The 24,640-nt window shown below is 51.1% G+C and overlaps 2 protein-coding genes across 7 annotated transcripts in view; both read left to right on the forward strand.

Annotated features, from left to right (window-relative positions):
• The window catches only part of EHBP1 (EH domain binding protein 1), a 192,445-nt gene extending 173,738 nt beyond the window's left edge, over window positions 1-18,707 (forward strand). For all 6 annotated transcript variants that reach the window (XM_072331630.1, XM_072331631.1, XM_072331633.1 and 3 more), the window contains 4 exons: window positions 13,426-13,525; window positions 14,363-14,436; window positions 18,391-18,505; window positions 18,568-18,707. In XM_072331630.1, the coding sequence (XP_072187731.1) occupies window positions 13,426-13,525; window positions 14,363-14,436; window positions 18,391-18,505; window positions 18,568-18,658 (380 nt within the window). In that variant the 3' untranslated portion in view covers window positions 18,659-18,707. The remainder of the gene's footprint in view (window positions 1-13,425; window positions 13,526-14,362; window positions 14,437-18,390; window positions 18,506-18,567) is intronic.
• A 2,058-nt stretch (window positions 18,708-20,765) lies between these two features.
• Window positions 20,766-23,210, forward strand: OTX1 (orthodenticle homeobox 1). Its single transcript, XM_072332618.1, has 3 exons — window positions 20,766-20,909; window positions 21,333-21,484; window positions 21,986-23,210. The coding sequence occupies exons 1-3, from the start codon at window positions 20,813-20,815 to the stop codon at window positions 22,739-22,741; spliced, it is 1,005 nt and encodes a 334-aa protein (XP_072188719.1). The 5' UTR covers window positions 20,766-20,812; the 3' UTR covers window positions 22,742-23,210.
• Window positions 23,211-24,640: the final 1,430 nt, after the last annotated feature.

Below are 24,640 nucleotides of genomic sequence, written 5' to 3' on the forward strand. Positions count from 1 at the left end.
TGCTGGGTGTCTGGGGCACACAGCCCAACCCCATGGGATACCATGGCAGGGGAGCTAAGGTGGTTTTCCTTCATCAAAACATCATTAGGATTGAAAAATGAATCTCTCGCTTGCACGTTTTGCATAAATACATGGTAAGTTATCAATTGATGTTCAAATAGCTTAATTGAGTTTGAGAGGGGGAAAGGTCATTTACTTGGTCTATATTGAAATGTTAACAGAAACAGATATGGGGAGGAATAGACTTTAATGGCTGCAGTGTGGCACTGATGTCTGCATTCACTTGCAAAATTGTTAATTAGGGCACTCTGGTAGTTCATTTGCTTTTGTATTGATGTGCTGAGTCCAACGAGAGAAATTGGGTTTGTATATGGTATTTACAGAGACTTCACGTGCCCTCAGGAATAATGGAAATAAAGTGTAAATCAGAGCTGGTTTCTGAATGGTGCTGGTGCCTTCACTGTGGGGCTGGCAGCTATGCAAGGTGTTGTCTACTAGCAGTGTGTTTTCATATGTAATTAAGCTTAGTAGTTATATTTTGGCTTCATTTTTCTTAGTACGTGCAGCAGTGGTCTTGAATAATGCCTTAATATGATTTTTTAAAGAAGTTTTGTATATGAAGTTGTTAAAGCTATATTAGAACAGACCGTCTTGCAAAAGCAAGGAGCTGGATGTTCATTTTATCCCTAGAAGATGGCGTTATCTCCTCGAACGTATACTGCAGGGATATATGGAGCTGCTGTTTGCGGCCCGCGGTCATCAGTGCCTGGGAAATCACAAAACCAGCTCCTGGTGTGTGCTATAAGTCCACCGTGCCTCTCCTGCAGAACTTAAACCTTTAAGGTAGTGGCATTTTGTACATGGGAAGGGCAGAATCGTGCTGATTGTCCACCTGCATTTTTGTGGGTTGTAATTGCATGGATTAATCCTGGTGCTGTTTCATAATAGACTTGCTGGATGCAAAGCTTGCTATTTGAATTGGCTGCAGGAAGGCTGCATTGTGTACAGTGTATAATCATACATTATACTCTGGGTACTCCTTATAAACAGAGGCAGCAAGAAAAAGCAGGCGCAAGGGGAAGGAGCTGCGAATCCTCACTGTTAAAACAGGGATTCTGCTGTGCGGCCGGCTAGGAGAGGATATTTTGCAGCGAAAAAGCCTCGACCTTACAGCTCTGAGATGAGAAGGACGTGGTGTTGGGCACAAATACTGTACCATGGTAGCTACTCAGTGCTGACTGCCATGTAACGCTGCCATTGCGGGGCAGAGCTTTGGGATTTGGGCTGTGCTTTGCCACGGAGCCTTTCTTTAAAGTCCTGGGGCGAGGGTGACATCAGCTTCATTTGCTCATATGTATTTGGGAAAGTGCTTACGTGGAGATCACAAATGTGCACGCTGCAGCTATCTGGTTCTGCAAGCTTAATCAGAGTCCCAGAAAGTGTCATTGTGGCTGCATGCAAATGTATTTACATAGGAATGGGTCTGGGGCTCTTTAAAGAAGGCAACAAAGTTGAAGACGGAGGCCAACAAATAAATGAAAGTTTCTCTAAATCCATTGGATAATAGAGGCAGTGTTAAGGCTAACCACAGTGTTGAACTAAACAGAGGGATTACTCCTGGGTTTTGCATCAGTTGTTTTCTGCCGGGTGGCCTCACTTGTCAAAAAAAAAAAAAAAAAAAAAAAAAAAAAAAAAAAAAAAAAAAAAAAAAAAGTTTAACGGGAGAACATTCACATGGCACATTGAGAAAAGAAGTATGCTTAATTCCATCAAAGCTCAGAAATCAGTCATTAATTTATTCTAACCTCCGATTGTTGGTCATTTGTGAAACATCTGGCCTTTAAGTCAGAGGAACCCAAACACGAGCACAATGTGGGCTCTTCTGCAGATGGGGCTGGGAGCGGCGTGGGCCGAGCTGAGCGAGGGGCTGCCGCTCAGCGCTCCGCTCCCGGGACTTTGCAACACGTTGAAATGATTCCTTCAGTTAATTTACTCTCGAAATTAGATTATTGTTCATTTGCATCTTGGAAAAGTTCTGCCATTAAAAAAAGAGTCTCTTGCTTCATGGTGAGTTAACAGATATTTAGCAATCTTGCAGCTTGCTAGTCAGAAATAGTTTCTAATGAAGTTGAAATTCGAGATAGAAAATGTATAAAAGCTTTCAGGAAAGACATACCCTATTTTCCATATGGCTAAGTAATTGTTATGATATTTGTTTTAAAGCTGGACTTAGACACTCCTGACTGCCCTCTAATTTGATATGGCTGGTCCAGACGATTCTTCTTGGGGAAACTTTCGCGGCAGAACGCAGTGAAGGAGATAAATAATTTTGCAGCTAAACACACATTGCGAAGTATAGAAAATAATTCAGTCGTCTTCGCCACCGTGTGTGTAACAGTCTGCAGGTTATTCGACTCTACGAGGAGTTTGAATGAGAAGGAGCAAAGTGATTAAAAGCAGATTTGAAATAAAGGTGGCACCTCGGAGCTGGCAAAACTCTGCCTTTTGTTCGTCTTAACGTATTCCCCCTGCCTCATGCTGCGGGATGGGGGTTGCTTTCAGCTGGTGGGGAGAACTGATGTACAGCTTTGACATTGCCCAGTGCCCCGGGATGAAAGCCACTGCATTTCACATGGGATGTAGACATGATGTAGGGATGCAGACATGGAGATCTGCCAGTTTTGCAGCCAGGGCATTGTGGGGCTGCATCCCTGCCCTTACCTGCCTGTGCTATTTGGGGCCTAAAGGCCAGGGATCACTTGCTGGCCTGGCAAACCGTGTCCTTGGTAGGAAGCGCTTGCTCTTCTGGCAAGCATTGTGATGCTGCTTGGGCATGTGACAAAAAGAAAGAGTTTTGAAGGGTTTGCGTAAAGCGGATCTTTCTCTTAATATTTGTTTATCCTTTTCCTCATTGCTAAGTAAATAAACCTTTAATCCCCATTCCGTTGTAAAATTTACTGTATCAGAATCACAACCGCTGTAACTCCCTTTGAGCCAGATTTGATCCTTCCATCCCAAAGTGGTGTCCGCAATTTTGGCAGTTGGACACATCGTATTAAAGTACTGAAAGGCTGAACTAAGGACAAGTCAATATATGTGGGTTCTCAGCATTTGCTTGTCACTGCCATAGCATGGCTTCAGTTCAACAGCAGGAATTGGAAGCACTCAGGTCGCACGCCCGTGTGACGGTCACACTTGGATTCCAGCAGCCAGCATTCCTCAAGCACTGGTGTCCCAAGTACTGCCAGGGCGGTGGAGATGAGAGCAGATCTCTTAAAACATTTGTGGAGCACAAGGCTGGAAACGTTGCTTTGAGAGCACGCAGATGATGGCTGGCACAGGGGTTCTCCCAGCGCTCTGGGAAATGAGCTGTTGACATTCTTTTGGGTCATCATCCGAGAGAGGAGGGCAACCGCAAGGATTGAGCAGATAAATTCATCCCAAAAGACCTTTATCCATTCCGTTGCAACTTGGAAACGTTTGTGTCGAATAGCAGCATTAATGTAGCCCTTTTAGCCCTTCAAAGTGAGCCTTATGTTAAAAAAAAAAATAAATCAAATGGCTGGAGTAATAACTTCTTTAGGTCTTCTAAGAGGTAGTTCATTATTTACATAATTCTGGAGCATAAACCAATCTTTCCTTCAAGAGGCTCTGAAATAGAATTGGGATCTTATAGAGGGAAAGAGTCTCTTTTGAATTCTAATCGACTGGATCTGTCTCAAATGCATTCCTAGTTGATTGTAAACAGCAGAATTTAAATTAATTTCTTCTTATCTTGTCTTTTGAAGAAAACTAGCAACGCGTTTGAAAAGTTCCGTTTTAAAATGCAGCTCAGAGTTTGTTTTATTTCTTTTCTTTTTTTTTGCTTGATGAAACAGGTGTTAAGCAGGATGGGTTTTGACAGCCGGACGATTGTACGTTAGTCTGGGTTATTATGAAATAAATAGGAAAAAAAAAGAAAAAACAACAACAACAAAAAAAAAAAACACCAAAAACTTTTTGACTTGAACTCAAATGATACTATATAGGCTGAATGTGCAGGAAAGGTTCCCACAATGCACTGTGAAAACCTAGGCTAACAAACACCCCCGCTGCGTTGAAAACCCCCAAAAAAGACAAAAGCACAATGAAATAGAAAGCTTACCACCGGTAGCTTTCAAAACGACAAACTAGGCAAACTATACATCTCCACCACTCCAATTTTGTCAGAATGCTAATGAGCCTGCTCTGATCTTTACTCGGCTTCCCGTGTTTTCTACATCTTCAAGGACCACATGGCGCTAGCAAAATAAAGACAACTAAATGAGAATTTCGAATGCTTTTTGTGTTGGGACCTGGTGCCTTTCAGTTGACGTGCTCGTTGAATATTCTCAACTTAAAAGCGTACAACAGGGGGCTGGGTATGAACTTTTTAGCAGGGGAAAATTTGTACAAAAGTAAATTAGTGTGATGAGGAAAATATGAGAAAAATTTCTGATTAATTTCCACTCTATAATATCAATGACACCTTCAGCCCCTCTCATACTCCTTGAACAAGAGATGCTGATAAAAGATGAATGATTCTGTGTTGTTCGCAGTGAATGTTTAGTGGTTTTTTAATAGCAGCATTCTACATAAAAGGCACCAGGAAGTACTCTGCATTAGCAGTTGAGATCACTAGTTAATAGGATGATGTCTTTTAGCTTTTGTCACAAGATTATTAGAAAGGATGGGTTTCTCTTCTCATCCTGGCATACTTTGGAGTGCTTCTTGAGCACAAGTGCTAAAATACAGGTTTCTCCGTATTGTTTGCCATGCAAAGTAAAAGCCCTTTTAATGCAACACCTTTTACTTTTCTTTCTTTTTTTCTTTTTCTTTTTCTTTTTTACCAGGTGATTTTGTCATTGATCTCTTATCTGCCCCCTTTAGCTGTATTAATCACTTGGAGTGTTCTGCTTCTCAATGGGTGCTTGATGATGTATATGTGCACAGATTCGCTATCAAAAAATAAATCCCTTATATGCTCTGCACCTTCACAAACCTGATTATCAAGCTGTATTTACCAGGCTGCATTATACGGTCTTGAATGCTTCTTGCTGGAGTCCCTTGGTCTGTAATAGGAATTTGCACTTGGTGCAAGCTGGGAGGAGGTGCTGCACCCCCAGAACAAGTTCTGGCTTTTAAAACCAATCACATTCACAATTCTTTGGCATTTTCCAAAATGAAGATAGGTTTGTATCCACCAGCGTTAGTGCTAGGGGAGGAAAATTATGGAAAATTATCTCTTTGCATGAGAGACGGGCTCTGTTTAAAAGGTGGTTTAGTCACTGTCCTCCCTACCAGCAGGAAGGGGTATGTTTGTGTATTAGTCCCTTTTGCATGCTTGTTTCTTCATTCTCAAAACACCTCCTTGGACTAACTCCTGTCCTTTCTACCCAAGCTTGCACGTGCAGGCTGCTGTCTGCCTATTTGGAAGGCAGCAAACAGTAGAAATGATGGTGTATATGCACACAGAAAAAGCTGTAACTAGGCAGGGAAGTCATTGCGATCTTCTCATGCTTTCCTATCTTACCCAAATCAGAAAGTACGACTTAATAACCCCACTGCTCTTACAGCAGCATGCCACGCTCACTGTCCATTCCTTCTTGAGTCCTTCAGGCACGTCAGTTTTCTTTCAGTTTCCTTTGCGCCATGTTCTGTCCACAAAGCCTCCTGTTTTGCCAGTTTCATCCTCTCCGACCTCCAACTCCTTACAGCAGCTCCTGTGAGGCAGCCTGGTTGGTTCTGCTGGGGGTCCATCAGCCAGCTGGGCCTTTCTGTGCACCCAGTATTTCTGCAGCACCCACTGAGCAGGTTCTCTGGGCTGCACCACAGCATGTGAAGGTTGGCCTTGAGTGCCCTCCCTGCTCCTCCTGGATCTCAGATCAGTGTGTCAGCTGGCAGAGGTTTGCTTCCTAAGAGCAAAAGCTGAGCGATACAGTCAATACATTGGAAGGAAGGGCTGTGGATGCCCCATCCCTGAAGGCATTCAAGGCCAGGCTGGATGTGGCTCTGGGCAGCCTGCTCTGCTGGTTGGCAACCCTGCACACGGCAGGGGTTGAAATTGAATGATCATTGTGGTCCTTTTCAACCCAGGACATTCTATGATTCCATGAAGTGCAGACAACATGCATGGTCAGCCTTCCCCACCTGAGTTCATCCCACTGTAAAGAAGCCCGGTGATCAAATGACAGTTGTTATTTATTTTCTCAAGGCAACACAGCACTGCTGTTGGCTGCCTGGGGGCTGGAGGAGATGCTGGCCTGCTCTCCATGCCTTCCCCAGCTGTAGCCTCATCATGGTGGTGGAGGAAAGCACCCGAAGGCAGGCAGCACAGCCCGCATAGCAGGAGGCTGCTCTGGGAGAGCCCTCAGTGCACTGAATAGACTTGCAAGCCTTCCAGAAGTCTTGCAAGACCCAACAGACACTTGCTTCTTTAGCTGATTTCCATCTTTCTTTGTGGTATTGCAGTATAAATGGTCTTTCATGTGGTCAGCCTAGTCTCTGGCTCCATGCCTGGAAGCCGGCGTTCTCTACAAGCAGGGCCTGCCTGTAAAGAGAGCGGTGAGGAGAAAGGCACCGCGGTCACCCTGGGGCTCCCAGCTCACGCTGTGCTCTGCAGAAAGCTCTCTTAGTTTTTCTCGCTTTTTCTCTCTCTTTTACCACCAAAAACACTTTCTCTGTCAGCTCTGGGAACTGCGGAGCCCCGGGGCACCTTGGCCTAGCCTTGGTTAGCCCTGGGAAGCTTAAGGTCCCAGAGGAATGAACCTGCCAACTCCCACTGAGACCAGGACTCTTGGTGACATCGCTACATGGTCATATTCGGTGCCAGCCATCATCTCACATCAGGCAGCAGTTTGGGTTAAATTCAGCCCTGTCCAGTTAAGAAGTTCTTTTTTACTGCACAGCACCTTTTTCTAGCCCCAAGACTAAGCATTCTGAAAGAAGCATGTCTCCTAGAAGAGCACAATCCAAAGACTGTAACTTCCCTCTCACTTCAGAATCTTTACCGACCATCACTCGCCATGTGAGCAGGCAGGTGGGACTGGCCTAAGGAGTAGTCAGTAGTCATCAAGTAATTACTGTCACCAGTAACAAAGCATGCAACTCTGCTTTTTGACCTGCAAGCAAAATAGTCTGTCTGCCAGGTTGCCATCCAGCTCTTGGTGAATTTCCAAGTGAGAAATGATGTTGTTGTTTTTTTTCCGTGGTTTAAGAGGTTCAGGTGTCCCAGCTAATGATGCTAGTTTCCTGTGCTGCAAGCGAAGGTTTGATGGCTTTCCCAAGCCCAGGCTCCTCCTGAAGTTGTGTTACAGGAGCAAATTTGGGAATAACAAATTCTGGAGGGTAGAGAGGGCCAAGTGTTGGTTCTGTCTAGTGTGAGGGTCCCTGCCAGCATTGTCCTTGGGAAGGAAGCGTTGCTGCTTTATAGGAGTCCCCAGATTTTTCACTTGAATCTCACCCCTTGCTGTCTGAATTTTGGGCCACCGGGCTATGTGTTTTCTTCATCTTAATAACCTCACATTTAAAACACGCTCATTCTCTTTACCAAGCCCAGGTGTTATGTTTCTGCTGATTTTCTGTTATTTTCTTGTGCCCACTGTGTTGATTTGAGTAGGAAAAAATCAGCGATCTCTCCTTTTCCATGGAAGTTTGTGACCTGGGACAACCTCAGGTAGCCAGGCTGTGGGCTGCAGACGTGTGTCTCTCTGTGTCAGTCCAGCTGTGGTTAGGAGAAATCCTGGCGTGCTCTGCGCTGTGATGAGAGCCCCAACCTGTTTGCACAGCTCTCAAAGTTCTCAACGAGCTTTCTGATTTATTCCATTTCAGAAAGCAAAGAAATTACATGTTTTCTGCTTGATAGTAAGCTAATTTGATGTGTTCTTGCGATAAAGGAATTCCCTTGGCCAAGGCTCTGTCTCGTTAGGGTCACAGTGCTTTTGGGGCCCAAGTAGTCAGACTGCAAGGCAATACAGCTCAGCCTGGCAGATTCTTGGCAGTCGGCACCCACCTTTATGAGACTTCATTGTGTGGACATCAATGTCTCCTCAACTGCTCTCAGACAGCAAGTTAGTGGCCATGCATTTTTCTTCACAGTGTTCCTTAGGCGTTTTCCCATTCAGGAAAATTGTGCGAGAGCTTTGGCTGATCTCTATTGCTCACTCCTGCATGGCCATCTAAACAAGACACCCATCTTGTTATGTATGTCTCTTGGTGGCAACTCTTGTTCATGTCCCGTGATTTTTAATAACCAAGGACGTCGTCAGTCAGTGAAATAAGAAGTATTTTGGAGGAAAGGTGAGTGTGGTAATAGTGAAATGGAGGGTGCAAAGCTCGAGGTCGAGCAGCCCAGCTGTTCACGCTGCCTACTGGAGGCTCTCTTTCAACACTGAGATCTTTTAAGACTAACGTAACTAAAATTCTTGAGTTTCTCCACCAAAGATTGTCCTCTTGAAGGAGGTTAGCCACTATCCTATAGCGGGAAGGATCCAGTTCCTCACTCTTGTGTTTTCTGTTTGTTCGTCAGAGTATTTATTGATACAGCCTTGCCTTCCCCTGTTCAACATTCAGCCCGCTTTTAATTCTTGCTGAGCTCTTAGTTTCAACATCGCCTTATGGCAACGCGTTCGATGGTGAGCGCCGAGGCTTTGGGCAGAGAGAGTTCTTTTATCGGTTGTGAACACACCGCCTTCAATTTCAGTGCATTTCCTCAGGTTCCTATGAGACAAGACGAGGCACATCCTCAAACTATTCCTTTATTTGCTGTTCGTGTTCTCCTTCAGGTAACCAAGCCAATCTGTCCGGTTGCTCCTAATACAGTAACTCGTAAAAACCTGTCCCCCTAATTGCCCGAGTGCAACTCAATTGGTTTCCAGCAGGCAAACAAGCGCAGTGCTGTGTGTTTTCAGAATTCATGGAATTCTCCAGCACTCGGACAGGCCACGGTGGTCACCTTGCTGCTGTCAGACAGCAAATAGCACGGCTCTCAGAGCAGAGGAACGGGACCAAGTTGCCAATTTCAGTCATTATTTGCCTCGCTCTTGCTCCCACGGCTGGCATCCTGCTGCTGGCCTCTTCACCCAAGTACGCCGAGGGAAGAAAGCTGCTTCTATTCTGCTTTAAAACTGTGGGTAAACAGCAGCAAATGGGCGAAGAATGGGCTCTGTCTTAAGTAGGTTGTTTTTCGTGTAGTTCTGCTGAGGTAAATGGGGAGATGGGGAGCTTTCTGTGTTTAACATGACACCGTGGCACACACTATACGCAGTGCAAATAAAATTTAAAAACAATTACTGCTTGAGACAGCATGCAAAGTGATTTCTGTGAACCTGTTATTTCTTGCCAGACCGAATGGGCTGGTAGGGGATGCTGATAGAAAGCCTTTATTATTTATCTGCTGTAGGTTGTAATTCATTTTTGCACAACGGCTAAATACATTTACATGTAAGGATTTATTTTTTTTAAAGTATGAATCTATTGGCTTATCTTGACAGATTTACAGCAGTGTATGATGTAGAGGAGTTACTGTGTTCATCCATTTACACTGCAGACCCATCCTGCCCCTGCATGTTGCTGCTTTCTCTTCCCTTTAAGTGGTACTCGTGGTGTTTTGTAGCACTTTAGTCTGTTTTCTTAGCGATGTACAGTTTCACTATGTTAATCCATATTTGGTTTATCTAGTGACTGGCTGCCCAAAAGGCTTTAAAATAATGGATCTAATGGCACATATACATCCCAACAGCCTGCTGATGGTAAGGGTGTGTTAGAAGTGTTTTCAGCAGGAAAGAAAGGGGGGGGGGGGAAAGCAGTTTGCTCTTTGAAATTGATTCAGAACAGGCATTTGTCAAAACGCTCCTTATTTAAATATTGAACAAATAATTAGCTTGCAATTCAAACAAAAATCCATTTGTAAATCCTGAAGAAAGTGAAGGAAAAGATATTTTATAAAGCCTGCCCGGAGGCTGTGCAACGTGAAAATAAGGCAGTCCCTTGTATTGTTCTCCGAAAAAAAACGGCAACATACATGCATGCTTGTAATTCTTGAGCGTTGAAGGTGAAAATTGGCTCAAGTTGTTCCTGAATAACAGTCATGAAAATACTGTTAGAATATGTGTGACGAACCATGGGAGGAAATAAAGTTGGAGCGGGGAGGGGGGCTGGGTTTTTTGTGGTTGTTTGGTTGCTTGGTTGTTTTGTCTTTCGGCTGTTATTAGAATCCTGGCTCCCTAGGACGACAGCACCAAACTTTATGCTGCAGCCTTTCCTGAACCCTGTGTGAGAGATGCCCCAGCCAGACGCACAGCGCAGGAGCTGGTGGAGTTTCTGCTGTCCGAGGGCAGAGTTTGGTGCCCTGGGCTGCCCTGATGGCTGAGGAGGGATGTGGGGGATGTCAGGTGAGGGGGAGAGAGGAGCAGGCATCGCTCAGCACTCAAGCTGGGCAGTCAGATTGGAAAATGGCATGGAGAACTCCCTTGATTTCCTAGCAGAAGGATAGCAGCAGAGTGTAAAAAAAAAGAAAAAGAGAAAATAAACGAGCTAAGCCTTGTCGGCTCCGGCCTCAGAGCGTGTATAGTAAGCAAACACGACACCAAGGGCTGTGCTGGGTGCCTAGACAGGGATGTGCTGTGCTTACGGCTCCCTTCGGTTCTGCCTCGGCATTCCTTCCCGCGCGCTGTGCGCACACGGGGCTGCAGCGCTGAGCAGCGCAGTCCGAGGCCGCGCTCAGAAGTCAGCACTGAGCTGCAGGATAAAGTGCAGAGCTCGTAATCAGCGCGAAAGAGAATAAATAGCTCTGCTTGATAGTTAACCAGGTGAGGTTAAACACGATGAGATGAATTCGGGGCTTTTCAGCGAGCTGACAGTCTTCGTTTTGAGCTGTGGTGTAAAGTGCTTTATCCCGAGATGAGGCATTGTGGCAGAAGCTCACTCTGCCTCCTTCCCCTGGCCGTGCCGGAATACAGCCTCCTTTCTCTGCCGCTAACAAGGCTGCTTCACCACCACAGCCCACTCTAAGTAATTAAATCAATCCTTTGTACTTACCGTATTCTCCTCTAGTGACGGTACTAGATCTGATTATATGCTTCATGCATATTCAAAGTACGGCACTGACAGCTCTTTAATGAGCTCTTACTTAATCAGCGCGAACAATGTTCATCTTGTTCTTTTTTTCCTCATACATTAGAGCTAGGAACAGTTGGGGAAAAAATGAAACATCCAGCATTCATTTGAAAAATATATTGTACTTTGAAAAGTGTCTAAGCTGGGGAAGTTGCATTCTGCCCTTTAAAAGTCTGATGGACAAATTGGATTACTAGTATTGGATTAAATAACAAATGGTGAGAGGAGAAATGAGAAAAGCTCGCTGTGATCACAGGCTTTAATATTTTTTGTTACTTATAAAGCTGAAGGGGTCTTTAACCAGTTATTAAAGTCAGGATTAATTTGTAATGGTCCAACTTACTAGCTTTAAAAGGGTTTTGTTGTTGTTGTTGTTGTTTATCCAAAACAATGGTGTAGTGGAGGAAATGTAAGTTTGAGATCTGTGGGCGAGAGATAGATTCTCATCCTCTCGTCCTGGCGCAGATAAGGGGTTTGCATGCACGGTATCGATCCATTCTGAAACACGTTTCTCGCTTCATTTAAATAATCTCTACAGTGGGCTGGTGTTTTTTTTTCAGAGACCGGCACACATAATACTCCCATTTTAATTTTCAGACTTTTACAGCGAGGGAACGAAACCCTCGTTCTGCATTCGGAAAGCGGCCACGAAGGCGAGCAGTGCGGCGGTGGGGTTCTGCGGAGTAGATGTGTGCTGAGCCCAGGGAGAGGCTCAGTGCATTTTGTTCAGGCACTGCCAACGTGATCTCAGCTCACGGGGCTGCTGTCGAAGGAGCGTTTGGTTTTTTCTTGGCCAAAAGTGTTTCCACCAAAGGAAAAAAAAAAGGAAAAAAAGCAAATTAGTGAACGGCACCGGATGTGCTGAAAAGAGTTATTTAAGAATTATACGTCCGGCGGCTCATCTTTTATTTTGCTTGCCTGGGAAGAATCTGTTTCAGCCCCGTGCACAAGAATTTAAAAGCTCGTGGTCAACAAATAAAATATCACCATCTAGCGCTATTAATATTGCACACATGTGTCATTTTGCTGATCAAAAAGGCCTTCACCGGGGTACAATTGGCCTTTTTCCAAATGGCAAGCTTTTTCTCAGCTTTTTCTTTTTTCCTCTTTCTTCTTTTGTTGCTGCCCGGGGATTTGTGCCTATCGCAGCCGCTATCACATGACCGGTGTCAGGGCATCACATGGTCCGAAGTGAATACAAAAACAGCTACCGAAAAGATTAAAAAATGGGTAAAACAATAAGGACTTTGTTAACTCCCTTTAAACCAGCCCAGCCGGAGCGCGTTCCGCAGCCTTCGGTGTCGGCACAGGAACACCGAAATAACGCCCTTGGGAGCGCTGACCTGCGGCTCCCCTCATTGTGCACCACTGCCAACTCTGTCTGTGGGGACACAGTAAGGGATAGAAGTTCCTAGCTCAGGTTTAGGTGCTCGCCCTGAGGTTGCTCGTCATGAAATTAGTGCCAGAAGCTGACCGACGTGTTCCTAGGGCCGCGTATTTGTGGTTGTGAGAACTTCTGTTCACTCACTGCATGGCAATCCCAGAGCAGGCAGAAGCTTCCCTCTGCCTTGCTACCCCCAAATAAATAGGGGCTGCCGGGTGAGTTGCCGTTGCCAATTGTCACTGCTCCTAACTGCAGACCCTATTAGTGGGCCTGATCCAGCAGTACTTTTGATCTGTAACTTAGCAGCAAACTCTACCTGTAAGTCTTAATCCTCTCTGGGGCAGTGCAGAACTGACAAATATCATCGTCGATGCCGTGCAAACCTGCCATGATTTTTTCTACACAAAAGCAGAGGTCCTGGGGGAGAGGCAAGGCAAAGCTGCACCCCAGGAGCAGCCACCCACCAGCAGTGCCCTGCTGCTGCTTCCTGCTCCTTTCCTTGTACCAATGCCCTCAGATGGCACATTCAGGGCCCTTGGGGTGCTGCATGCCTCCCACTGTGTGCCCCGATGGTGTGTGATCCTGGCTTTGCTGGTGGTAAAGCCCACCACAATGGGTTTAGGTGCAGCAGGATTACTTTTTTTATTGGGAACATAGAGATGATATATTTACTTCAGAAGAAGACATAAAATATATGATGAAAAGAGTCTGCTATCGGAGTTCTATTTGCAAAGCTAACAGCTTTGGACTTCAGGACTCCTATAGTGCAGTGCTGTGATAGTTGTACCACTGGGATTCTGCCTTGTGATGCTCTGTGATAGGGGAGGTGGATCCTCCAACTACTGAACTGAAATACACGGCTTAACTTGTGCAGTGCCACCCAAGTAAAGAAGCACTTTCTATTGCAGGAAGAAACACGGAAGAAGAGGAAGCTATGATGCAGGAGTGGTTCATGCTGGTTAACAAGAAGAACGCCTTGATAAGACGGATGAACCAGCTTTCCCTCCTGTAAGTACAAATGGACACATGCAAGTCCAGAAGGCAGATTTACCTGAATATGTACACAGCAGACAGGTGCAAAACACTTTTGCCTTCTTCCTTTAGACTTTAATATGTTTCCTCAAGAACGAGGAACGCGGGTGAGCTGCCTAGCACACCGGGGAACTTGTTTTCCTCATATTTCAGACCTGACAATGCAGAGCGTGCAATGACATGAGATTAAACAGAGCTGTGAAAAAATACAAAACGCCAGGCGTAGGTACATTTCCAAAGGCCCTACGGTAGAATCAGATTACATTTCAGAAGCGGGCGGGTGGTTCCGTGCTGTGCCCCTGCCGAAGGAAGCTTTTTCCCAGCAGGGAGAGGCAGCACTGGGTGCAGCTCTGCTCCCTGCAGCTCAGCTCCTGCGGTGTGCCACCTAGCGTGCTGCTGCGCTCAGGAGATTCCACCTCCAAACATCGAGCTTTCCTAATCCCGGGTCTAATTTTCATTATTCATTAGGGCAAAATGTATATAGGATAATAGTGCCGGTGTTATCTCGGCGAATAGGCTGATGCTGAAATCTGTTCATTAGATCCGGGGGAATGTTTTACGCTTAGGACATTCCACAACAGCAGCTCTGAGGGTGGATGTGAAATGACTGTTTCCCTCAGTACAACAGAGGGCATTAAAGGCCCCGTTACCCATCATGCTGGGTTTTAAGTTTGTGTATCACTTGTTTGGAGTAGCTTAAACTTTCAGAGAAAAGTCGGTCGCCAGTCCTAAAATCAATGCACGTTAAAGGTTCTTTTAAGTGTTTAATGATTTAGTAATTAACATATTGATGAACTTTTGCAACTCGCCTAGGGAAAAAGAGCACGACCTGGAGCGGCGCTACGAGCTGCTGAACCGGGAGCTGCGCGCCATGCTGGCTATCGAAGGTAAGCATTGGCCATGCTGTTGGTAGTGGCACGCAGCGAGCGCACCGGGCCCTCGGTGCCATGTGCAAGGGTTAGACAGGAAAAATAAAAATACAGGGCACAAGGTATGGTATCCTCGGCATATGTGTAGGTGAAAGCACTAAGTAGGTGGAGGGTTAGTTTTGGAGCAGCGTCATGCTGCTTCTGGCCGCAGAGACCCAACGGAGTGACCCACTGGAGGGAGCTCCTGCCTTCTGCCCTCTGGGTGGGTCTCACACCAGCACCTGGCTGGGAAAAAGGCCTCTCTTTTGTGGCAATGCTCTGCGTTTGCCAAGCAAACCCTTGGTTGGGGCGACACCAGGATCAGGGCAGTCCCACACAGCCATTTTCTCGGTTCTCTGTGCTCCCCGCGCTCAGTCACCTCACCTGAACGCGGCCCAGGGGCAGATTGACACGCGGGATCAGGGAAACAGCTCAAACTTTCCACAGGGCTTTGGAGTGAATTGTACAATAATCCTAGGGATGATTCATAATAAAAAATAAACATCCAGATAGCTTAACCCACTGCCTGCATTATTTTCTTATTTAAATATCTTAAGTGTTTTATAATGCTGTGCCGCTTATAGCTCTCAGTCACAAATGCTGTCGTATAGTTCAAAGCTGTTTGCTTAAAAGTTAATCCTTTGGGCTCTGCAAAATGGACCTTTTGTCTGATCAATGCAAATTGATTTTGCTATTCGGTATTGACCTCTTAACCCTTTGACTGTCCATGGTAATTTCTTTCTTCACCTGATAAGGTACCTGATCCATAATAAATCGATTCTAATTAGTTTGGAGACTTCACTGGCAGCGTTAAGTTTGGAGCAGGAAAGCAGCAGGTTGCAGGTAGCTTTTCCTATCTGTCCATCTGTGGTTGTGTTTCTGCATAAGGCTGCCTGCACCATATCCTTGGGTAAACTTGGGTCAGGAATGTACACACGGCTTGCTGCAGAGACAGCCGGATTAGCAGGGAATCATAGCACTGCAATAGTCAGTACGTGGAATGCTCTAAAACCGAGGAGGACGTGAGAGATGCTGTGCTTCAAACCTTAAATCGAAATGCTCAGTGGCCTCAGCCGTGTGTTTCTGTCTGGGGATGGCAGAGCGGCCCTGTGCTGCTCATGCTGACTGGGACAACCTCGGTCTTCAGTTCAGTTCACTTCAGTTCTGCAAGTTCAGAGAGCGATGCTGAAACCCAGCAAGTCTCTCTCTTGGTTTGTTTGTTTGTTTATTATTATTTTCCTGGTTTTTTTTAGTTTTTTGGTTTTTGTTTTTTTTTTTCACTGCTGCTGATGGGATAAACGGGGGCTTAGGGAGTAAATGGAGGAGTGCTGGAAAATTTGGGTTTTCTTTTTATTTATGCAACAAAGTCTGTGCAGAGCGTTTTACACCATAAAAGAAATGGTTATCCCATCCGAAGTTTCGGCAGTGCTCTGCTTCTACCTCCAAGCCTACAGAAGGAAAAGCCCTCCTAACAAAACCACAGCAAAATGCCAGAGAGAAAACAAAACGCAGCCCGGGGCCAGCCGGGCCGCGCGTCTCAAAGGGGGGATTGTGAGGCAGAACGCCGACCCGGGTTGGAAAGTAAAAACTAAATCAAAAGAACTCCTTGAGAGATGGCAATATGCTGCCGGGCTGAACTGCTGTATCTTCCACGCGTGGTCGTGCTGGTGATGTGTCCCCCAGGCAGTTCACCCCGCTGCTTATGGCGGGGAAGGCTGCAGGCAAAGCCGGCTGCGGGACGGGGCCGCGGGGTGCGCGAGCGGCTGCAGTGCTGCTATGAAACAGGAGAGCGCCAAACAAAAGCCGGACTTTTTATCCACCTCCTTGAGCTGCAGAGATGGGCAGGGAAGCAGAGAGCAGCTCGCTGCTGTCCGGCAGCTCGGCAACACGCTGCTGCCCGCACGGGGTTGGGGACTTGGGGCCATCCTCCTGCACCGCACGGCCCCAGCGCCGCCTCCACCCCCCTTTCCTTTCTTTTCCTTTCTTAATTCAAGATTTAATGCCTCCTTGGGAGAGATAAGTTCATTTTTGCACACCTCGGGAGGGGGGTGTTCGTTTCCTGCCCAAGAAATGGATCTTCTTTAGGGTTTTGTACATCTTGATTTATTCCTGGCTTCCAGTTTGAAGTGGGTGCTCTTCTAAAAGGATTTATGCATAGGTTCACTATTTTTGTAGTTATGGTTTATATGATAAGCTTTTTATATTTAAAATCAATATGTAATCCTGTGGAGGAGCTTATCCTCTAAAACCCCATTTGTAAATCTATTTTAGCTTTGTTACACCGCACAGCCCGGTATCCCATAGATTGATTAGGCGCAGCACAGAATCCTATCAAACGGGCTGCTCTGATGATGATGCAAACTCTTTCAGGATTGCTAGTTGACTGGAACCGCAGATAAGGGCTGCCTGCCATCCCCCAACGCGCTCCTTACAAAACTCCCGTTAATTTCCATCAAAGTGCCCGGCTTCGTTATTGCGGCGCCGGGGCTGCGGGTTTTCCCGCAAGAACTTTTGCCCACTTCCATTAAAGCATTTCTATGGGAACCGGCCGCCCGTTTGCCCCTAGTAATTATTGCCCTGAGAGCAGCGGGGGCAAAAAAAAAAGACAACGCGAAATCGGTGAAGAACTGAAAGCATTTCTACTCCAATGAGAGTTTCACAAACTTAGTCATTTCAGCCTGCGCGGTGCCCACAGCTCTCAGCACTGAGCGTGGAGCTGGCCCTGGGGCTTCGGTGTGTGGCTTAGCCCTTACGGTACCGAGGGCCGCCGGGCACAACAGGTGGGGGCCTGCCGGGCACCCCGACATTGCAGGGAGGGACCCCAAGGGGCTGCTGGCGAGATGCTGTTGGGTTAAAGCCAGCTTGAGGGGAGCTCCAGCAGGGAATGTGATCCTGCAGCTCCGTGCCGGCCCCGCGCCGTGCCACCCGCTACCCGAGAGGGGGACAAACGGGTCTCCTTTTGCGGGGAAACGAAGTAAAAGCAGCGCACCGCGCGTCTGATCCGCCGGGGATGGGCGGACGCGGAGAGCACGGGACAAATCGTTGCGTTCCGTTGACGCGGTGTCGCTGAGCCCACGGAGAAAACGGGAAGGGCAGCTCGCAGAGGGGACCGAGCAGGAAAAAAAGAGTAGGGCAGAGCGAGGCCGACGCTGCAATGTTCACCCGATGTTCGCCGTTTGCAAAGCCGCAACTGCGGCTGAAAATGGGGAGCTGAGGGGGAACGAAAAAACACACAAAAAAGGAATGGCAAAAAGCAAAAGTGCTGCGAACAGCTCAGGCGGAGCCGCGCCGGTACCACGCGGGCTGCGCTGCCCCCGGGGGTCGCTCCGCGCTGCGCCCCATTTTCAGCGCTCGCCGCGCCCGTCCCGAGGCGGCCCCGAGTCCCGTACAGGGAAAAGCGGGGAGCTCCCGTGCTGCTTCCCTCCTTTCCCCCCCCAGCCTCCCCCCTCCCTTTATTTTTTCTTTTTTTTTTCTTTTTTCCTTTTTTTTCCTGTTTCATCCCCCCCCTCTTTTTTTTTCTTTTTCTTCTTTTCGAAGCTCTCCCCCCTCTTCACCCCCCACCCTCCGCTCCCCGCCGCCTCCCTCCCCATTGTTTACCTTCCTAATGAGGGAGGCGGGGATGGCCGCGCGGTGAGTGACAGCGGCAGCCCCGGGGCACGGCCGGGACGGGAACGGCGAACGGCTGCGGAGCCCCTTCGGGAGGAACGCTCCGGGTGCGGAGTCCCGCGGGGAACAGAAATCACGGGGCTAATCGCTAAAAGTCGTTAAAAGAACGAAAGGCGAGGCGGGCGGCGGCGGGCTGTGCCGGGCGGGGTGGCGGAGGGGCTGCGCCCCGGAGGGCAGAGCCGGGCCGGGCTGGGCTGTGCCGCAACGGGTCGGTCTGCGCCCCGCCGGGCCGTGCCGTGCCGTGACCGTGTCCGTCCCGCCCCGCAGACTGGCAGAAGACGGAGGCGCAGAAGCGGAGGGAGCAGCTGCTGCTGGACGAGCTGGTGCTGCTGGTGAACAAGCGGGACGCGCTGGTGCGGGACCTGGACGCGCAGGAGAAGCAGTGAGTGAGAGGCGGGGGGGGCCGGGCTCTGTGCCCCCGCTCACCCCCGGGTGTCCCCGCAGGGCCGAGGAGGAGGACGAGCACCTGGAGCGGACCCTGGAGCAAAACAAAGGCAAGATGGCCAAGCGGGAGGAGAAGTGCATCCTGCAGTGAGCGGCGGCCCCGTCCTGCGCTGCCGAATCGCCGACGAGAGGCTACCGAGAAAGAAAAAGAGAGAAAAAAAAAGAAGAAGAAAAAAAAATGTTTTGCAAAAATATCAAATCAAATCAAACTCCCCCAACACACACACACACACACACACACACACACACACACACACACACTTTCCCCCAACCCCCCCCTATTCCCTCGGGCCGGAGCCGGCGGGTCCCGTCCGGAGCTCCGCGCAACCCCGGGTTCGTGCTGTAGTGTTAGAGGGGCCCGGAGATCCAACACCGACCCCACGGGGAGGGCCCTCCCGGATCCGGTCCCGATCCTGGTCCCGGTCCGCACCCCCCGCTGTCCCCGGGCCGTATTTATTGCGCCGGGCCCCGCGGAGCCCCCGTTTATTTATTACAGTGCCGAGAGACGGAGAGAGCGTTTTCAATAAAAACCGAATCTTTCTTACCGGACCGAGCGCCTCCTGTGTGCTGCCGGGGGGGAGACGGACAGCGCGGAGCGGGGGGTCGGGGGGGGGGAAGGAAAGTTTGGTCGGTCGCGTCCGACCCGATCGCGGGGCGGGGAAACTTCGGCGGGGTAAGAAGCGGCGGGCGGGGGGGGAACGGCAGGGGGGAGCCGGGCAGGGAGCGCAGGGCGGCCTTCCTCTTCCTCCTCGTCGTCGCCATCGGGCTTCGGGTGTCCCCGCCGAGGAACCGGGGAAGAACGAGGGAAAGAGAGAAATAAAGAAAAACGAAAAGAAAAAGGGGGGGGGGGGGGGGGGGAAGAGGGGGCAGGGGGAGTGAAAGCGCTGCGGTGCGCTGCGGTGCGCGGTGCGCTCGCGTTCAGCTGTAGCGCGGACGGGCGTCTTGTTGAGGCGCGCACACCGCCTCTCAGCGCTCCCGGCCACTCGCCGCGCCTGTTCCCTCGGTTTTCTCTTCTTTTTCTTAAGAAATCCACAAAGTTTGGTGCCCTCCGGGGCTGCAACCCTCCCCCCCTGCCCCCCTCTCTCTCTCTCCTCGGGAACCGCCGCGTCCCGTCGCCCGCGGGGCAGCGCGGTGCGGGAGCGTGGAGGGGCAGGGGAAGGGGAGAGGGGAAGGGGTCGGGAAGGTGCGCGGGGCAGCGCGGAGCGGTGCGGAGCGGCGCGGGGCGGGCGGGGGGGGCCCGGGGCCGCTCTGCCATTGCCCGGGCGGCTGTCAGTCAGGCGGGGAGCGGCCGCGGATTGGCGCCGGGTTGGTTACGCACGGGCTTTGCGCGCACATACAAGGGTAGGGCGGCGCGGAGGCGATCAAACCTCATCAGGGCCGCGGCTCCATCGCCCCGACAGCGCGGGCCGGCGGCAAGGTAACGCGGGGAGCCCGGTCGGGCTGCGCGCCCCCACCGCCCCCTCCCGGGGGGGCCCCCGCTCCGCTCCGCCCCGCGCTCCGCGGTCGCGCAGGGGGGGCCCGGCCCGACCCGGCCGGGGGGGTCCCGGCCACGCCGCCCCCCTTCCCCCCCCCCCCCCCTTCGCGGCCCGGAACCCCGCGCCCGGTGCCGGTGCCGCTCCGCGCTCCCCTTCTTCCCTCCTTCTTTTCAACTCTCGTCCATTTCTAATTAAAACGTCCCCGTCCGCTCGCTTTTAAATTAATTAGACTTCCCTCCTCCGGTCCCTCCTTTTGATTCCTAATCCAATTATCTTTTTAAATAATTGCTTTATCTCTCCCCATCGCCGGGCGACGGTGCGTCTCTGCGCTCGCCCGCAACTCGCCTTCGTTTCGAAAAAGAATAATTATTAAAAAGAAAAAAAAAGAAAGAAAGAAAGAAAGAAAGAAAGAAAGAAACCCCCCAGACCTGCGAAGTTGCGGCTCTCTGACCCCGCTCTCTCCCCGCAGGACCGGGCCGACCCCGCTCCGCTCCGCCACCGCCGCCTGAGGACCGCGCGTCGGCGCCGCGGGACGGACCGAACACTGCGCGGCGGCGGCGCGGCTCTGCCGCTCGTCCGGGGGCTCTTTTTGTTGCGTTCGTTTTTGGGGCTCTTTTTTTTTTTTTTCCCCCTCTTTTTCCTCATTTTTTTTTTTTTTTTTTTTTATTATTTGTATTACGGCTATTTTTTTTTTTTATTTTTTTATTTTTATTTTTATTTTTTTTTTACTTTCCTGCGGGACGTCGGAGGAAACCCGCCCGGCTGTTAGCATGATGTCTTACCTCAAGCAGCCCCCGTACGGCATGAACGGGCTGGGGCTGCCGGGCCCCGCCATGGACCTGCTGCACCCCTCCGTCGGGTACCCGGGTGAGTCCCAAACGCGACCCCCCTCCCCCCTCCCCACGCTCGGATTTCGTTTGTTCTGGAGGGGAATTTTAAGGAGAATTTAAAAAAGAAAAAGATAAAAGAAAAAAAAAAAAGAAAAAAGAAAAGAAAGAAAAAGAAAAGAAAAAGAAAGAAAAGAAAAAGAAAGGGGAGGAGGAGGGGAGGTGGAAAGGTGGTTTATTTCCTTACAACGAAATCTCCACGGATCTCCCACCGCGGCCGGGCCTGATCCTTCCCAAGTGCTTCTCCGCTCACCCTGTCCGCGGTGGGATGGGGTCCGGCCCCACGTGGTAGTGCCGTGGGTCCAAGGGGTTCTGTAATGTGGGGTCTGCAGAGGGGAGGGGAGGGATGCTCAGGCAGGGTGCCGGGGCAGCGCGGTGCCACAGTGACGGTGCCCACCCGCAGCCACCCCACGGAAGCAGCGCCGGGAGCGTACCACCTTCACCCGCTCGCAGCTGGACGTGCTGGAGGCCCTGTTTGCCAAGACGCGCTACCCCGACATCTTCATGAGGGAGGAGGTGGCCCTGAAGATCAATCTGCCCGAGTCCCGAGTGCAGGTACCGCCGGGACAGGGGCACTTGGTGTGGTTGGCCACTCACAGCCGGTCTCCCTGGGGCGTGCGTGGGCCGTGCTGCTCAGGGGAAGGGGCTTTTGTTTATATTCTGCTCATCTGTATTTCTTTTCAATCTTATTTGATTTGTGTTCCCCTGTCCACCTGCCCTGTGGGGTTAGCAGCCCCTGTGCTGCCTTGCTGTGCACCAGCGGCCGTGGAGTGCTGCCTGTGGGGTGGGTGTGCAGGTGCTGGCCCCTTCCCCATGGCCATTTATTCAGTCCTGAACTCGGTGGGGTCTCTTGGCCTCAAGTCCCAATGAACCCAGTGCAGTAGGACGGGACGCCCCACTGCACTCTGAGGGCATTTGGGGTGATGCCGTCGCGGCGCGGGCAGGGCTCCGTGGGTGTAATGGCGGGGTGTGGGTGCGGGTGAGGCCGCCCGGCTGCGGGAGGGCATGCAGGGCCCCTGCTCCTCGCCCCATCGCTCACAGCCCCATTTCCCCCAGGTCTGGTTCAAGAACCGCCGTGCCAAGTGCCGGCAGCAGCAGCAGAGCGGTGGTGGAGCCAAGAGCCGTCCGGCCAAGAAGAAGTCGTCACCGGCCCGCGAGAGCTCAGGCTCAGAGAGCAGTGGGCAGTTCACACCGCCGGCAGCTGCCTCCAGCTCCTCAGCCTCTTCCTCCTCCTCCAGCTCGGCCTCGTCAGGGGTGGCAGCGGCGGCCGGGGCTGCCCCGGCCTCCTTGGGCACAACGGCCTCATCCATCTGGAGCCCGGCCTCCATCTCTCCTGGTGCGGCCCCAGCGGGGGTGACGGTGCCTGAGCCCCTGCCGCCCGCCGGCGCGTCCTGCATGCAGCGCGCGGGGCCAGCAGCCTCCGCCAGCTACCCCGTGTCCTACGGCCAGGGCGGCGGGTACGGGCAGGGCTACCCCGCGCCGCCCTCCTCGTCCTACTTCGGGGGAGTGGATTGCAGCTCCTACCTGGCCCCCATGCACTCCCACCACCATCCCCACCAGCTCAGCCCCATGGGGCCCTCCTCGGTGCCGGGCCACCACCATCACCACCCGCTGAGCCAGAGCTCAGGCCACCACCATCACCACCACCACCACCACCACCAGGGCTATGGCGGCACCGCGCTGCCCTTCAACTCCTCCGACTGCCTGGACTACAAGGAGCCGGCCGCCGCCGCCTCCTGGAAGCTCAACTTCAACTCCCCCGACTGCCTCGACTACAAGGACCAGGCCTCCTGGCGCTTCCAGGTCTTGTGAGGGCCCGGCCCCACGCCGACCCCCACCCCAGACCTCCTCCCCGCTTTGGCAGCGGCCCCGTCTCTCCTGACTGATATTTATTTGCATCCCGCGCCCTTCCGGCCGGGTTATTATAATTATTATTTTTTTAAACGGAACAGAAGAGGACTTGGAACACAAAATCCCAAAGGCTCCTGGTTGGCTCCCACCTGCAGGCGGCCGCGCTCTGGGGATGGAAGAGCATCGGCTCCAGCTCAACGCTGCGGCCGTTCCCTTCAGCTGACGTTCCTGGGCCGCCACGGCCGACGATGAGCCCAACACAAAAACACAACTTTCCAATTGCCTTTTTTTTTTTCTTTTCTTTTTTTTTTTTTTCTTTTCTTTTTAATTTTGTTTTTATTTCTCAGTTTTTCTCCCCTACCGGGAGCCCCTCTCACCACCTCCATCCGTCCGTCTGTCTGTCCGCGAGGGGCCGGTGAGGCCAGAGAGGAGGGAGAGGAGGAGGAGGAGGAGGAGGAGGGGAGGGAAGGGCTGCTCGGCCGACCCGCGACCCGCAGACCAAAAAAACAAAAAGCTTTTTGAAAAAAGTTAAAAAAATAATAAAAAGGAAAGAAAAACAGGAAAAAAAAAAAGTTTTGGGTGGTTTTTGATATTTTTTTCGTTTTTATGTAGTTTTTTTTTTGTTGTTTTGTTTTGTTTGGGGGGAAGGAGGGAGAGCGGGAGGGAGCTGCTCTCCTTTGGAGTTTCTGTCGTTTCCTGCCTGCTCCAGTGGCCCCGTAGCTCCTCCAGGCACGCAGTGCCCACCAGCAGACCCCAAATCGAACCCCGTGCTCACTCGCGGTGCTCTCTCCCCGGGGGTTCCCAGCAGGACGGGCTGTGCGGGGGCACCTCTCTGCGGGTGCAGGCTCCAGGCTGCTTTTAATTAACGCTGCTAATTGGTTTCCTGGCCGGGCTGCACCACGTTTCCCCGTGCGGGGTGGGCAAGCGCTTTCCGAAAGGGCTGAAACCCCACTGGGTGTAGCGCTATGTGCTGGGGGCCCACGGGTAGTTCTGCTCCGAGGGGGGATGCATGGTTGTCCCTGGACGGACAGACAGCACGGTGGGTGCACGGAGGGATGCTTGGCACCTCAGCCGCGCTACCGGCGTTTCCCTGCACCCGCCGCCGGCTGCGGCTCGATGGGAAGGGGAGGGGGATTATTTCTCATGGCGATTTCCACCCCCCATCCCCATTCATTTTCCAGCCTCGGTCTTTTCTCAGCTCCCACAAGGGCAGCCGGGAGTCCGGCGTGCTCCCAGTCCGGAGTGAAGGGGGGGTGGGAGGACGGCAGAGGCAGTGGGGTGCTACAGGTGCTTTGGGAAGATCTGGGGCACTGTTGGGTCTGCCACCCCAGGGCATGCAGGTGGAATCGCCACCGCCGGGCGATGCGGGCAGCGAGCATCCTGTGCCACCTGCTGTAGATAGAACAGCATTTACGGAGCGGCGTCGGGTTTCTATGCCAGCACCGGCTGTGCTCGTCCCAGCGCAGCTGCCCCCACAGCCCTTCTTTACGCAGGGAAAAGTTGTCCCAGAGCCCATCGGGCGCAGTGCCGTGCAGGCAGCGGTGAGCCGCTCTCGGCGGCGCCGGTCATTGTATTGCAGCGGGCGAGTGAGGAGCCCCGCTGCTGCCCTCCACGTTATCCCATCGCCGCTAAATCGGCCACAAGAGCAGCAGTTACCGCATGTAAAATCCCACATGGGTCTGAGCTCCGGTTGGGAAGTGCCAGCGCCGCTCCTGGCGCAGCGCCGTTCCCTCGGTCGGGCACCAAAAGCTTTCGGAGCGCTCCGTGCTGTGTGCGTTGGGGACAGCGGTCCCCGCTCCTCCAGGATGGGACTTTTGCAAGAAAACCATCAGAGGATTTTAGGGGAGGGGGCGGGGGGAG

This window comes from Excalfactoria chinensis, chromosome 3 (assembly GCF_039878825.1).
Source record: "Excalfactoria chinensis isolate bCotChi1 chromosome 3, bCotChi1.hap2, whole genome shotgun sequence".
NCBI lineage: Eukaryota > Metazoa > Chordata > Aves > Galliformes > Phasianidae > Excalfactoria > Excalfactoria chinensis.